The following is a 14,022-nucleotide window of genomic DNA, read 5'->3' as shown; positions in this document are numbered from 1 at the left end:
CCCACACCCAAATTCCATGTTCTTTCTCCCAGCCCCCTTCCCCACACCCAAATTCCATGTTCTTTCTCCCAGCCCCTTTTCTTCATCCAAATTCCATGTTCTTTCTCCCAGCCCCTTCCCCACACCCAAATCTTGTGTTCCTTCTCCCAGCCCCCTTCCCCACACCCAAATTCCATGTTCTTTCTCCCAGCCCCTTCCCCACACCCAAATCTTGTGTTCCTTCTCCCAGCCCCCTTCCCCACACCCAAATTCCATGTTCTTTCTCCCAGCCCTTTCCCCACACCCAAATCCTGTGTTCTCTCTTGCAGAGATCGACCAGGGCAGCTGCGGCGATCCCGGCATCCCGGCCTACGGCCGCAGAGAAGGCTCCACCTTCCGCCACGGGGACACTCTGCACTTCGAGTGCCAGCCCGCCTTCGAGCTGAAGGGCCACAAAAGCATAACCTGCCAAAAGAGCAGCCAGTGGTCTGCTCAGAAACCTGTGTGTGTTTGTAAGTCAGCCAGCAGCTCCCGAGCAGCGCCCTGTGTCCTGTGAGGGGGCCCCGTGGTGGTGGCACAGGTGGCACCCGCCCAGCGGCACCTTCAGCCAGCTCGGGGAGAGGTTTTGGCTCTCCCTGCTCTGCCCTGAGGGAAAATCCATCCTTGGTGGCCGTGGCACAGACAGGACACGGCCAAATCGATGATTGAAACCTGGATTTCTGTTTTTTCCCTCATGATCTGACACTCTCCAGGCTCCCTGCTGCTGCTGGGCCTCAGTTTTGCGTTTGCTGCCTGAGTTCTCAGCAGAGGTGGGATGCTCTGCTCTCCGTGGTGGCTCAGGGTCATCTTTTGGGGTGTAAATGGGAGTTACTGTGCAGTCCCTGTGGGGTTTTAGTGCTCTCGGTGTCCTTTGGAGATGTGCTGGGCAATTTGCTTTATTGCCCTGACAGGACCTTCCTGCAGGGACAACGCTGGGTTTGGACACTGCCCAAACTCCCAGCAGGAGCTCAGGTTTCCTCAGTTGGTGATAACCTCACTCTTCTTTTTATTTCCTCTCTTCTTTGTTGGCTGTGTTGAAATCTGGGCCTCGGAGCAGGGTCTGTGGTGCAGGGGAGTGAGACTGAGCCTAAAAAAACCAGGAGAGGAAAATCCAGTTGAGGGAGGGGGGAATGGAGAGGGAGAAAGCAGAAATGTCATTTTTAGAAGTGTTGATTCGCTGGGCAGGTGACAAACTGGGTTAGATTCCAGCAGAAACGTGATGTGGCAGGAGCTGATCCACGGAGAGGATGGAGCTGGGAAGGGAAAAACTGGATCCTGCAGAGTCTGGAGGAGCTGGGAGAGAATTGGGGATCATGGAGAAGGGGGGAAATAATTTGAAGTCAGTGCCTTTCTTTCCAAACACTGATTTAAGCTCTGAGAAATGCCTGGGGAAAGGAAGCAATTCCTCGGTGAGTCCTGCCTTTTCCAGCTGCCATCCCTCCCTTCCTGTTCGGTTTTTTCCTCTGGAAGCAAACCAGCTGGAGGTGCTGCTGAGGGAATGGGAATTTTTCCTGATTATCTGGGAAGTGTTAGGCTGGTTCTGTGCTGGTTTTTTCTTTGAATTTCCCAGAATTTTGGGTGGCTTTGAGCAACTTGGTGCTGTGGTTGAGGCTCGTGCTGAGAGTTTGGAGTGAGAGTAAAACTGTGGTGCCCAGGATGAAGAAACTGGGTCATAGTAGTAGAAAAAGGAGAGTTTTTGGTAAAATAGGATTGTTTTTTGTAGGTAGATTTTGATCAAATCAAGCCCCATCCATGCAAAGCACGGCAGGAATCTTTCAGTTAAAATCATTCCGGTGTGATCTGTTCTCTGTGGCTCTTGGGATATTTATGGATCAACAAGGCAGTGGGAAAAGTACCTCACAGCCCCCTCTAGACCTTCACTCCTGACTTCATTGTGAATGGGAACTGGAGCAGGAGAGGTCACAGGACAAAATGTGTCTGAAATCCGGGTGGGAAATGTTTGGAGCCCGTTAAATGTGAGGTGGGGAAAGGAGGGAGCCTGGTTTGGGTGCTGCTGGTTGGGATTGTGGGAACAGTCCTGTGCTTGGCCATGGGGGTGGGACAGCTGGAGATGGAGCAGGGGCTGGGGAACAGGAGTTTGGGAACAGGGGTTGTGGAGCTGGGGCTGGGGAGCAGGGATTGGGGAACAGATTTTGGGGGACAGGGATTGGGGAGCAGGAGTTTGGGAACAGGGGTTGGGGAGCTGGGATTTGGGAGCAGGGGTCTGGGAACAGGGGTTTGGGAACAGGGGCTGGGGAGCAGGGATTGGGGAACAGGGATTGGGGAACAGGGGTTGTGGGACAGGGATTGGGGAGCAGGAGTTTGGGAACAGGGGTTGTGGAGCTGGCATTTGGGGAGCAGGGATTTGGGGAGCAGGGATTTGGGAGCAGGGGTTTGGGAACAGGGGTTTGGGAGCAGGAGTTTGGGAGCTGGGATTTGGGGAGCTGGGATCTGGGAACAGGAGTTGGGGAACAGGGATTTGGGGGACAGGGATTGGGAGCAGGGGTTGGGGAGCTGGGATCTGGGAGCAGGAGTTGGGGAGCAGGCAGATTTCTTGGGAAGAGCTCATGCCCTGGGGTTTCCGTGGCAAAGCAGCACAAACCATCCCTGTAACCCCTCTGCTGATGCCAAGGGCCCCGAATTCCTGCCTGGCTCTGTGATCCCAGATCTTCCTCCTCCTCCTCCTCCTCTGTGTTGTCACCGTGTCCCTGAGCCGCCCAGGGGGACACTGGGGACTGTGCCAACCCTCTCAGGTGTGGGATTCCTGCTCCCCCACCTCAGCAGGGTGTCCCTGGCCTTTGGGGGTGCTCAGGGGGGTTCCCAGGTCCCTCTGGGAATCTGCAGCTCTGAGGGTGGAGGGGCAGCCCCGGGCTGTGGGTGTGCTGAGCTGGGGGTTGTTCTGTGTGATTTGGGGGCGTTTTGGGTGTCTGAGGGTTTGTTCCTCTTAAATGTGGGTGTCTGGGTGTTTGATTCTGTAAAATGTGGGTGTCTGGGTGTCTGTTCCTGTGGGCTTTGCTTGTCTGGGTGTTTGTTCCTATTCAATTTGGGTGTCTGAATGTTTGTTTCTGTTCAATTTGGGTGTTTGGGTGTCTGTTCCTGTGGGATTTGAGTGTCTGAATGTTTGTTTCTGTATAATTCAGGTGTCTGGGTGTCTGTCCCTGTCCCCTGTGCCTGTCTGGGTGTTTATTCCTGCACAGCTTGGGTGTCTGGGTGTTTGTTCCTGTGCAATTTGAGTGTCTGGGTGTCTGTTCCTGTTCAGTTTGGATGTTGGAGTGTCTGTTCCCATACCCTGTGTGTGGGGGTGTTTATTTCTGTTCAGTGTGGGTGCCTGGGTGGCTGTTCCTGGCAGTGTCTGGCAGTGGGTGATGGCTGAACTTCTTCTCCCTGCTCTCCACCATCCTGCACCGCTCGAATCAGCTCCGTAGTCCTGTTGTTGTCGTTAAAAATGGCATTTCCAGGGTTCAGGAATGTGGTGTCTGTCACAGGCCAGGGCAGCTCCGCACCCAGGACACCCCAGAACTCGATTTTATCCAGAGTTTGTTCCTTTTTCTCAGCAAAATGGGCTCAGGAGGGGCCATTGGAGAAATATCCCTGAAGGAAAAACCCTTGTGCTCCCTCACAGGAATGTTGTGCTCTGATGCTGGGGACTCTGAGGGGTGGAGTATTCCAGCTGAAGCTCCCTGTGGCTCAGGAGATGATTCAGGTTATAAATGGAGAACCAGCCCCATACTTCCAGCTCTGGAGCTGCTCTCACTGTGCTGACACCGAGGATGGAGGATGTGGTGGGGGAGAGGGACATTCCAGGGCTGCCAAACCTCCCAATCCGGGCTGGGAATTGCTGTTCAAACATCCTCGTGTGGAGTAGGGAAAAAACCCCTCATTATCTGATTTTGTTTGCAGTGGAAGGCCCCCAAAATTTGCTTCACGAGGTTTATTTGACAGAAAGAGCAGGGCCCTGCTGCTCCTGGGGGGGTTCTGCAGTGAGAGAGTCTTACAAGGATCTCTGTTCTTGCCTTCCCTGCTCCTCCTGCCTTTCCCTGTGCTTCCCAAGTTTTCATCCTGCAGTTTTCTCTCAGTGCTTGACTCGGGCAGTGCCGTCCTTTGTCCTTTTCCGTGGGGATGACTGTGGCAGTGGGAGTGACAATAAATGCCATTTGTCACCGCCTCGGGCAGCAAGGGCAGCGTTGCTGCCTTGGTTTGGCTGCCCTCTGCCAGTTCTGGGAGAATCATTCCAGGCAACGCCGGAATTTCTGGTGCAGGTTCAGTTTGTTGGGATCAGACTTGGAAAATCCAGGTTTTCTGGACCCGTCTCGTGTTTGACAGGGAATTCAATGGTGGGGGAATAAAAAGAAGGGGATTTGTGCATCCGAAAAACCTTGGGCAGGGGAGGTTCTGCACTGACCCCGGCGGGGCTGGGTTGGTTGGCGTCACTCGGCAGAGATTTGGGATTCATGGGGTCATTCCTGGGAATGTATGAATGGATTGGGAACAAACATGTTCATTTCTGGGAATGTTTGGGTTTGGGATAAACCTGTTCATTCCTGGCAATGTTTGATTGGATTTGGGATAAATCTGTTCGTTCCTGGGAATATTTGATTGGATTGGGAACAAATGTGGTCATTCCTGGGTCTGTTTGAATGGATTGGGGGTAAATGTGTTCATTCCTGGGAATGTGTGAATGGACTGGGAACAAATACGTTCGTTTCTGGGAATGTTTGGGTTTGGGATACACTGGGAATGTTTGAATGAATTTGGGATAAATCTGTTCATTCCTGGGAATATTTGAATGAATTGGGGAAAAAACGTGGTCATTCCTGGGAATGTGTGAGTGGATTTGGGACAAATTTGTTTGTTCCTGGGTCTGTTTAACTGGGCTGGGGATAAATGTGTTCATTCCTGGGAATGTTTGAATGGATTTGAGACAAACGTGTTCATGGATTGGGGATAAACGTGTTCATTGCTGGGAATGTTTTAAAGGATTTGGGATAAACATGTTCACTGCCGGGAATGTTTGAATGGATTGGGATAAATGTGTTCATTCCTGGGAATGTTTGAATGGGTTTGGGAACAAACCTGTTCATTCCTGGGAATGTTTAAATGGACTGGGGATAAATCTGTTCGCTCCCAGGGATGTTTGGACGGGTTGGATGAACGTTTTCAGTCCTGGCTCTGTTTGAATGGATTGGGATAAGAGTGAGCGTGGTCATTCCTGGGAATGTTGCACTGGAGGGGCCACACTCGCAGCCGTGCTCTCTCAGGATAGTTCTGGCCTCCTCCAGACTCCTGAGTTGATCCTCACTCCAGGGATTCTGGTCCTGCTGTAGGATCTCAGCCCTTCCCAGTGCTTTTCCCGTTGTTGTGCTGTTGCACCTCTGTATTCTCACCCTGCTCATGCACAGCATTCCCCTGGGCAGAGCAGAGGGCGTTTCCCAGAGCGTTTCCTGTTGGAATTCTGTTCCATGGGCTCTTTCCTTCCTTCCCTGGCTTTGGAGCAGATTTGCTCTTTTCCTCTCTCATTCTCTGAAAATCTCCACCCCAGCCCGTTTCTCCTCACTGTTCCTTCCCAGCCTCTTCCAATCTTATTTTCATTAAAAAATCTAATTTCTCCTTAGTGATAATTGCTCCTTTTTAAAAAAATTTTTCATGCTGTTAATCCCATATTAGACCTGCTGAACAGCCCGAGCTCCTCCTTGGAAGGACTGCAAACCTTCTGTGTGCTCCAATCCATGGGAAGCCTGGGAATGCAGAGTTCAGGGGATGTTTTTCCCAGCCATACAGTGAATAAAACAGCTCCATTTATACCACTGACAAGCTTTTCATTTGGCTCTAAATGATGAATATCAATTTGCTCATTATTTTCCCCTCTTTCCTCTTCTTTTTCCCCCTCTTCCTTTCAGACTCTTCCTTTTAATTCCTCTTTGTGCCGTGCTGAAGGAACAGTTTAGATTCACTTCCAGAATGTTTCTCCCTCCTGCTGGAAATGTTTTCCTTCTCCAGCTGGCTCTGGACTGTGGATGCCACTGCTTCCACTGGATTTGGGGAGAAGTTGAGGGATTCTATGAGTTTTTATTCCCAGACTGTTTTGTCGGGTGGGGTTTTTTTATTTTTGATGATGTTTTTATGAAGCTCCCTGGTCCCATTTTCCTGCTGTCATGGCAGACACACACTCCAGTTATTCCTGCCTAAAAAACCACCACAGGGAAGTGGTGGCTGCCCCAAAGTGTCCCCCCTGCCCCTAGTGGAGCACCCATCACATCCCAGCACCAGCAGCTGGATCCCTTCCAGGCTGGGATGGGCCCTGCAGCTGTTGGGATTCGTTGAGGTCCCATCCCCACCTTCTCCCTGCCCTTGATCCGAGGGGTTTGGAGCAGCAAATCCCTGGGGAATGCTCCTCATGGCCCCGAGCAGAGATGCAGCCTGTCCTGGCAGGGAGGGAAGCAAATGAGCTGCAGCAGGATTACCCCGATGCTGCATCCTGAGGGATTTGTAGCTCTTGTTCACAGCCTGGTTCCTCGCTGGCAGCCGTGCCAGGCCCTTCCCTGCCTCGCTTCCAGCAGGGCCCTTCGGCCCCCAGCCCCCGTCCTGCAGCTCTGCCCCAGCAGAGGGTGAGCCTGCAGTGTTTGCTCAGTGCTGGGCCGGGCAGGAATCACTCCAGCAGCTTCCCAGTGCCAGGGAATTGCCTTGGAATTGTCCCCCATGAGCTCCTCAGCCTGGGGTTTTTTGGATGGTTTTTTTTTTTTGGTGTAACCTACATGAAAATTTTCCATTTCCTTCCCATGACTGTTCGAGGGCTCTTCCCTGGGAGATGTCCCAAATCAGCTGCACATCTTTCCAACCTGTCACTCCAGCTGGGAACTTCCCATGGTGTCCATATCCAAGGAAATCTGGCGTCCACCTGCGTCCAACCAGAGCCCATTTGCTCCTCGGTGTCACTTTGCCAGTGAGTTCTTACTCACCGTTGTAAAGCCAGGAGAAAAATCCTCCCCCTGAGAGCTGCTGCTCCAGGACTTCTCGGGGTTTATCAGGAATTTTGGGGTGCAGTGGCCAGGCCAGAGTGTGGGGTTTGGGGTGTGACCCCACAGATGTGACCAGCTCTGTTGTCCTCATCGGGACAGCTCCTCCTGGCTGTGCCCACTCCGGGGTGCTCCCAGCTGCAATCCCAGGAAGATGCAGCTCCCTGCAGTTGTCTCCATGCTGTCATTTCCTGACTGGACCCGTGGATCTGCTCCCCTGAGGGGGTTTTGCTCCAGATGGGCTGTCCTGTCCCTGTTTCCCTGTTTCCCTGTTTCCCTGTTTCCCTGTTTCCCTGTTTCCCTGTTTCCCTGTTTCCCTGTTTCCCTGTTCCTAACAGGGATTGCTCAGCAGGGCGGGTTCCGTGGGTTCCTCCTCTTCACACACGTCTGAAATTACTCTGGCTTTATCCAGGGGGTTTTGTCTGTCCCCTCCCTGTGTCCCAAAATGGGAATGTGGGGTGTGGTGTTGCCATCATCCATCTGGGCTGTGGAGAACTTCCTGTGTTATTCCTGCCTTATTTAACCTTTCCCTCGTGGGGTGGGGGTCTGAGGAAGCTGCAGTGGGACGTTCCCACTTCCAGGGTGGAGTTTGATGCAGTAGAGTTTGGGTTTTGGGGTCTTTCTGCTGCTCCCCACGAGCAGAGCTTGAGGAGTGACCCAACCTGGCCACGCTCAGGGGAGCAGCTGCCCTCACCCCACACGTTTTGGGGTGCCCAAGGGGGTCAGGACTTGCTCCTCGTGCACTTGTGGGGTTGGGAATGTGTGGGGACATTCCCATCCCAGCCTGCAGAGCCGGATTCAGCACTTGGCAGAGGAGGGAGGAGCTGCCAAACCCCGCAGAGGTGCAGAGGAGCACCACGAGGTTTTTTTGGACCAAAAAAAGCAGCCATAAACTTCCAACTTCTTGTGACCACTGCAAAAATTCCCGAGGGAGACTGCTGGGAGAGGAATTCTGTTGGCATCGGTGGGAGCACGGGAGAGGATCTCGGTGCAGAGCCTTGGAGCATGGCCCAGGAGCAGATGGCTGCAGGATCCCCGGCAGGAGCCAGCCCAGCCCTGTCCCAGTGTGGATCAGCAGCTCCCAAAAATTTTTAAAAAGCTCCAGCTTGTTCCCAGACCCAATCCCTGCTCCTGCCGGAGTGGGTGGCAGTGAAACCTGCCCTTCCCTGCGCGTCTGTTTTAAATTCAGTGATGTTTTCCTCAAGATTTGCTTCCCAAAACCTGCCTGGATTTCATTCTTCTCCTCATACCTGCAGTGCCACCCCCGGACTGAGCTGAGTTTTGTTGCTCTGAAACAACAAAACCCTCCCAGTTAATTTTGCTCCAAACTACTTCCCTTGCCTCCCACTTGCCCTGTGGTGCCGGAGAGTTTTCAGGAGGAAGAGGCACCATGAGATGCAGATTTTTTCTTTTTTCCCCCCTTGGAACAGCAGATCCAGAAAGAGGAGAACACAAAATGTGAAGCACTTTGCTGCCCAGCTGGAGCAGGGCCCTGAGCTTCCAGCACTGGCAGCTCTTCCCAGGAATGCTGGGCATTAACCAGGCTCCTGCTGAGCTCCTGCGTTTCCAGTCCATCACCAAGTTCTGCCTGGAGGAGGGATCTTGGGAGAAAAGCAAATGCAAGGCAGAAAATGCACTCCTGTCTCCCAGCTCTCTCCCAAGAGGTCACAGTCTGTGGGAGCAGGATCTAAAAACTGAGAGAAAAATCAGGATTTTTTGATCATTTCCATGGAAACTGCAATTATTCCAGTGATTCCCTGCTTGGTTTTTAGCTCGTGACCCCGGTGCCTTTCCTGCTCCCACAGTGTGACCTCTCCAGGATCAGCCCTGGATTCTCCTGCAGGATGAGCAGGGATGGAATGTCTGGAGCCAGGTACAGGAGAAGAGAGATGGTGGGTGAGGAGGTGAGATGGTCTTGGGAAGGCAGAATAAAAGAGGAAAAACAAGAGGAGAGGAGAGGAGAGGAGAGGAGAGGAGAGGAGAGGAGAGGAGAGGAGAGGAGAGGGAAGAGGAAGAGGAAGAGAAAAGAGAAGAGAAGAGAAGAGAAGAGAAGAGAAAAGAGAAGAGAAGAGAAAAGAGAAGAGAAGAGAAGAGAAGAGAAGAGAAGAGAAGAGAAGAGAAGAGAAGAGAAGAGAAGAGAAGAGAAGAGAAGAGAAGAGAAGAGAAGAGAAGAGAAGAGAAGAGAAGAGAAGAGAAGAGGAGAGGAGAGGAGAGGGAAGAGGAAGAGAAAAGAGAAGAGAAGAGAAGAGAAGAGAAGAGAAGAGAAGAGAAAAGAGAAGAGAAGAGAAGAGAAGAGAAGAGAAGAGAAGAGAAGAGAAGAGAAGAGAAGAGAAGAGAAGAGAAGAGAAGAGAAGAGAAGAGAAGAGAAAGAGAAGAAGACTGCAGGAACTGCTCCTGCTGAAGGTGCTGCTGGAGAACCCCTGGCTGATCCGTGCTCACATCCATGTCCCACTCCTGAGGGAAGAACCAAGGAGCTGCTCCTCCGCTGTTCCAGTGCTCTCAATCAAGGCAGGATCCTGCTGTGATGAATAAATCCCTGTGCTGCTTCATTACTGACGTGCTTTGTGTCTGCTGGGATTGATTCTGTGTTTAATAAAGGGATTTTCCTCATTGCCTTTGCAGTACTCGATCAGCAGTAATGATTATTGACACAGGTAACGATTATTGGCAAACACAGCCATTATTGACAAGGATCAGCCTTGCAAACGGGCCCCTGTGCTGTGCACGTCACGAAATGGCCTCTCCTGGCATTTAAGAACGAAGATAATAAATATTAATTGCAGCCAGGGATGCTCCCAGCCTGCTGATGCTGATGGACGGGCTGCAGGCAGCAGGGCTGGCCTCTGTCATGTTGGGAGTGACTCCTGCTCCTCAGGGCTCTTTGGGATGCTCCAGCAGCACCAGACAGGTGGAGCTGGGCTGCCTCCCACCTTTCCTGCTGCCATCATCTTCCTCCTGACAGCCTGTCCCTGGCTGTGACACGTCGTTAAACAGCTCCTGATTTATCCCAGTGTCCAGCTCCAGGGAGGCTGACGTGGATCCAGAGCCAGAGCTGAAATCTCCTCTCAGAGTGAAGAAAAAGCTCCTTCCATGGTGAAGAAAAAGCTCCTCTGCTTCAAAAGAAGAAAATCATCTCACAGGCCCCACGGTCTTGTTCATAAACCTTGTGGCTTCCTGGGCTGGATGTTCCCCTCTGGAATGTGATTCCAGCTCTCCTCTCCAACAAGGAGAGCTTTTTCCTGGCCACACCTTGGGCAGTGGCCTTGGTCCTCCGGCTCCAACTTGCCTTTCTCCTCACTGATCCTACAGAAAATCAGAATCCTCATTTACTTCCCTGCAGTGGAGACTCTTGGAGAGGTTTTTTTTATCAGCTCCTCTTTAATCTGTCACTTTGTTTTATCTGGTAAAGGTTAATTTTATATTCTTCCCTCGCTCTGCTCCTCTCCCCTTTGTCAGCAAGTCCTTTGTTGTTTTATTTTCTGAACTGGAGACTGCACCTCTCTCTTGCTGGGCTGCTGGAGGTCCTGGCTGAATGCTAATTTCCCCCCTTGGATTTAAAAATTTATAGGAGACACCTCATCCCTGCTGCTGAGACATTTCCCTGGGTGTGAATGCATTTATTTCTAATTTTTCCCAGGCAGATTACACCGTGCTTATGCTGACAGAATTATTTGACAGCATCCCCTGGTGTTGCAGCTTCTGGTAGAGAGAGAGCCCAAAAATCCCGAGCATGTTTTGCAGTTTGTTTGCTCTTTAATCTGCTCTCGCCGTGGCTGAGAGCAGGGAATGGATTGTGCAGCTCCGTGGCCTTGAGAACGTCACGGGAACGTCCGAATTCTTTGATCCAAACCCATTAAGTGGTGAGGGGAGACAGAGGGAAAATAACAGAGGGAGGCAGAGCAGTGATCCAGATAATTGTCCCAATGCCAACCCCAAGCCAGGCTCATCCTCTGTGCCAGGAATTAGGGAGATGGATGTTCCCAATAATGGCTTTTACCAAGGGTGGTGATGGAGAAAAAGGATGAGCAAAGCAGCCATACATAAAATATCCCGAACTTTGGGCAGGTAGCACTTCAAAGGCAGCCTTGCCTTCCCAAATTAATGGGCCTTGGCAGCTGCAGCCCGGGATGGATGGAGCCCCTGGAGAGCTGGAGGGTTTTTCATGCACACTCTTCCCCTCAGCTTCGTTTTAAGCCTGGTTTTAATTATTTCCGTGGGAATGGCAGCCTGGTTGGGTGCCTGGTTTTGGGAATGTGCTGGCCCAGCAGAAGTTGGTGATTTATTTGTGCTGGGAAGAGGAGCTTCCCCTCTGCCAGGGCTCCTCTGGTTTATCCCAACCCCCGGCGCTTGGGAAGGTTCTTGGGCTGTTCCAGGGAGCATCCTGCATTTCCCAGTGCTCAGCCAGGTGTAAACGACTTCCCAAGGGCACAAACAAAGGCAGATTAACTCACATCTCCTTCTCCAAGGACTCCATTTGTTGCTGTATCCCGCAGATATTCCCTGTGGGACGGGCATGGAAGGAGTTTGGGGAATGCAGTGGGTGAATCTGGAGAGGAAAATGAACTCGGTAGATGGAAAGGGCAGCTTGGAAGGGCAGATCTTATTTTTAAGCAAGCCCCGAGGAGTCTGCAGCTCCCTGGGAACGGATGTGTCACCTGTGGGTGACAGAGCTGAGCCGTGGACAGCAGCAGGGGAGGCTGGAGCAGTGCCCAGAGTGACTGAGCTGGTTCCTTGCTCCAGGTGCTGTGGGATGTGCTGGGCCACGGCCACAGCAAAAATTGTTGAGGCAAAACCTGACTTGTTTCACACTGGTTTTATTTGCACCAGCTCAAGTCACCCACTGGATTCTTGGGAGGCTTTCCTGAGGGATGCATGGGAGAATTCACCTGGAAAATGCCAAATCCCACCAGAGACACATTTTCCTCCTGCTGTTCAAGAAACCTGGAAGGGGCTGGAAAGTGGGAAAACCACCCAAAGTCCTGAAGGATGGGTGTTTTTCTTATTCCAATAATAAAGGATTCTGGTTTAGTGGTGACCACAAGATTCTGGTTTAGTGGTGACCACAAGATTCTGGTTTAGTGGTGACCAAAAGATTCTGATTTAGTGGTGACCACAAGATTCTGGTTTAATGGTGACCACAAGATTCTGGTTTAGTGGTGACCAAAAGCTTCCCTGCTGCTCCTGTCAGGGAGGCAATTAAAGAACAGGGAATGGAAGATCCGGGGTGGTGTTTTCCCATCATGGTTTTGGATCCACGGGCAGTGTCTGGTATTTAAATGATGACAGAAGTTTGACAGTGGGCTCTGGCAGCCTGGGAGTCGCTTCTTCCCCCTGCCAATAAACCACTGAGCCCTCGCAGGAACGTGTGGGAGCGTCGCAGCTCGGGGTGGGGATGAGGGCAGGGCTGGCTGTGGGATGTGCTGTGGGATGTGCTGTGGGACTGACAGCCCTTTCCCCCTTGCAGTTTCCTGCTTCTTCAACTTCACCAGCCCGTCGGGGATCGTGCTGTCCCCGAACTACCCCGAGGAGTACGGGAGCAGCCTGCACTGCGTGTGGCTCATCATCGCCAACCCCGAGAGCAGGATCCACCTGGCCTTCAATGACTTCGATGTGGAGCCCCAGTTCGACTTCTTGGCCGTCAAGGACGGCGGCACCGCCGAGTCCCCGGTGCTGGGCACCTTCTCAGGCAGCCAGATCCCCTCCTCGCTGACCAGCAGTGGCCACGTGGCCAGGCTGGAGTTCCAGACTGACCACTCCATGGAGAAGAGAGGTTTCAACATCACCTTCACCAGTGAGTGCTCCACCCTTCCTTCTGCCTGGGCTTTAAACTCCAGATCCGTGCTTGAGACTGCAGGGATGGGTCTCGCCAAAGCTCTTGGAATGCCGGGGTGAACATGAAAATTGGGGATTAATTCAGGTTTGGAGTTGGGTGAGGGAGCATTGGTGGCAAGTTTAGAGCTGGTGGCACAGATTCTTTGTGGTTATGGAAGTGTTGTCCACAGAAAAACCCAGTTTGGTCCTGGATTATCTGTCCATGGCAGCCAGGATTTGGGTTCTTCCATCACGAGAGGGATTTTGGAAAAGAGCATAGTGATGGGATGAGGGGAATGACCTTAAGCTGATAAAGTTGGATATTGGGATGGAATTGTTCCCTGTGAAGGTGGAGAGGCCCTGGAATGGATTTCCCAGAGCAGCTGTGGCTGCCCCTGGATCCCTGGCAGTGTCCAAGGCCAGGCTGGACGGGGCTGGGAGCAGCCTGGGACAGTGGGAGTGTCCCTGCCCTGACGGGGTGGGATAGGATGGGATTTAATGTCCCTCCCAACCCAAACCATTCCATGATTTTATGATTTTTGGGCTTTCTGCTCTCCACCTCAGAGCCTCCTTTCTGCTCAGGCTGAGGTGATGCCCTGGGGGCAGCTCAGGAGGAGTTGTTGGATCTGGGATGGTTCCTGTGTCCCTCAGTCAGTGCCACCCTTGTTTGCTGACAGCCAGAGATGCAAAACTTGGTGGAAAAAGGCAAAAGTTGCCCTGCCTTGTGTTAGAAAGCCTTGAAATTTCCAGAGATGGATTTGGCTCCACCTAAATCCACTCCTCAGATCCCCAGAGAATGCCTCAGTAATTTCACCCTCATACTGTGCTGTAATTTTCCAAAGAGCTTTATTAAACCCCTTCAGCAGAACCAAGCAGTGGCTTTGTTAGGCCAGCCTTTGGTGGCACTGATGAATTAATGGCCTTGCCAGCCCTGACTGCAGAGCCTTTATTTAAAGAGAAAAAAAGATACAAAATGAGAGGCCCTAAGGAAGCCTTTGGCAAACTGCAGCCAGGCTGAGGGGCTTTGGGTGAGGGGGTGCCACAAACCCAGGGGTGAGGGTGACACCTCAGGAGCGCTGCTGGTGCCTCTCCCGTATTCCTGCAGGGAGCTGGGGCTGGCCCTTGCGTGGGGATGTTTTTCAGGCAGGTTTTTCAGTGCTGGGAATGACTCAGGAATGAG

At 52.2% G+C, this 14,022-nt stretch overlaps 1 protein-coding gene across 1 annotated transcript in view; it reads left to right on the top strand.

Moving 5' to 3' along the window:
* Positions 1-14,022, top strand: part of CSMD2 (CUB and Sushi multiple domains 2) — a gene marked incomplete at both ends in the record, with an annotated part of 303,868 nt that overhangs the window by 166,402 nt on the left and 123,444 nt on the right. The window contains 2 exons of the mRNA XM_082296608.1: positions 309-491; positions 12,496-12,822. Coding sequence (XP_082152734.1) covers positions 309-491; positions 12,496-12,822 — 510 coding nt within the window. The remainder of the gene's footprint in view (positions 1-308; positions 492-12,495; positions 12,823-14,022) is intronic.

Source organism: Coloeus monedula (genome assembly GCF_965178545.1).
Source record: "Coloeus monedula genome assembly, chromosome: 24".
NCBI classification, from domain to species: domain Eukaryota; kingdom Metazoa; phylum Chordata; class Aves; order Passeriformes; family Corvidae; genus Coloeus; species Coloeus monedula.
Note: the sequence above shows the minus strand (reverse complement) of the source record. Positions and strands in the feature narration are given on the sequence as shown.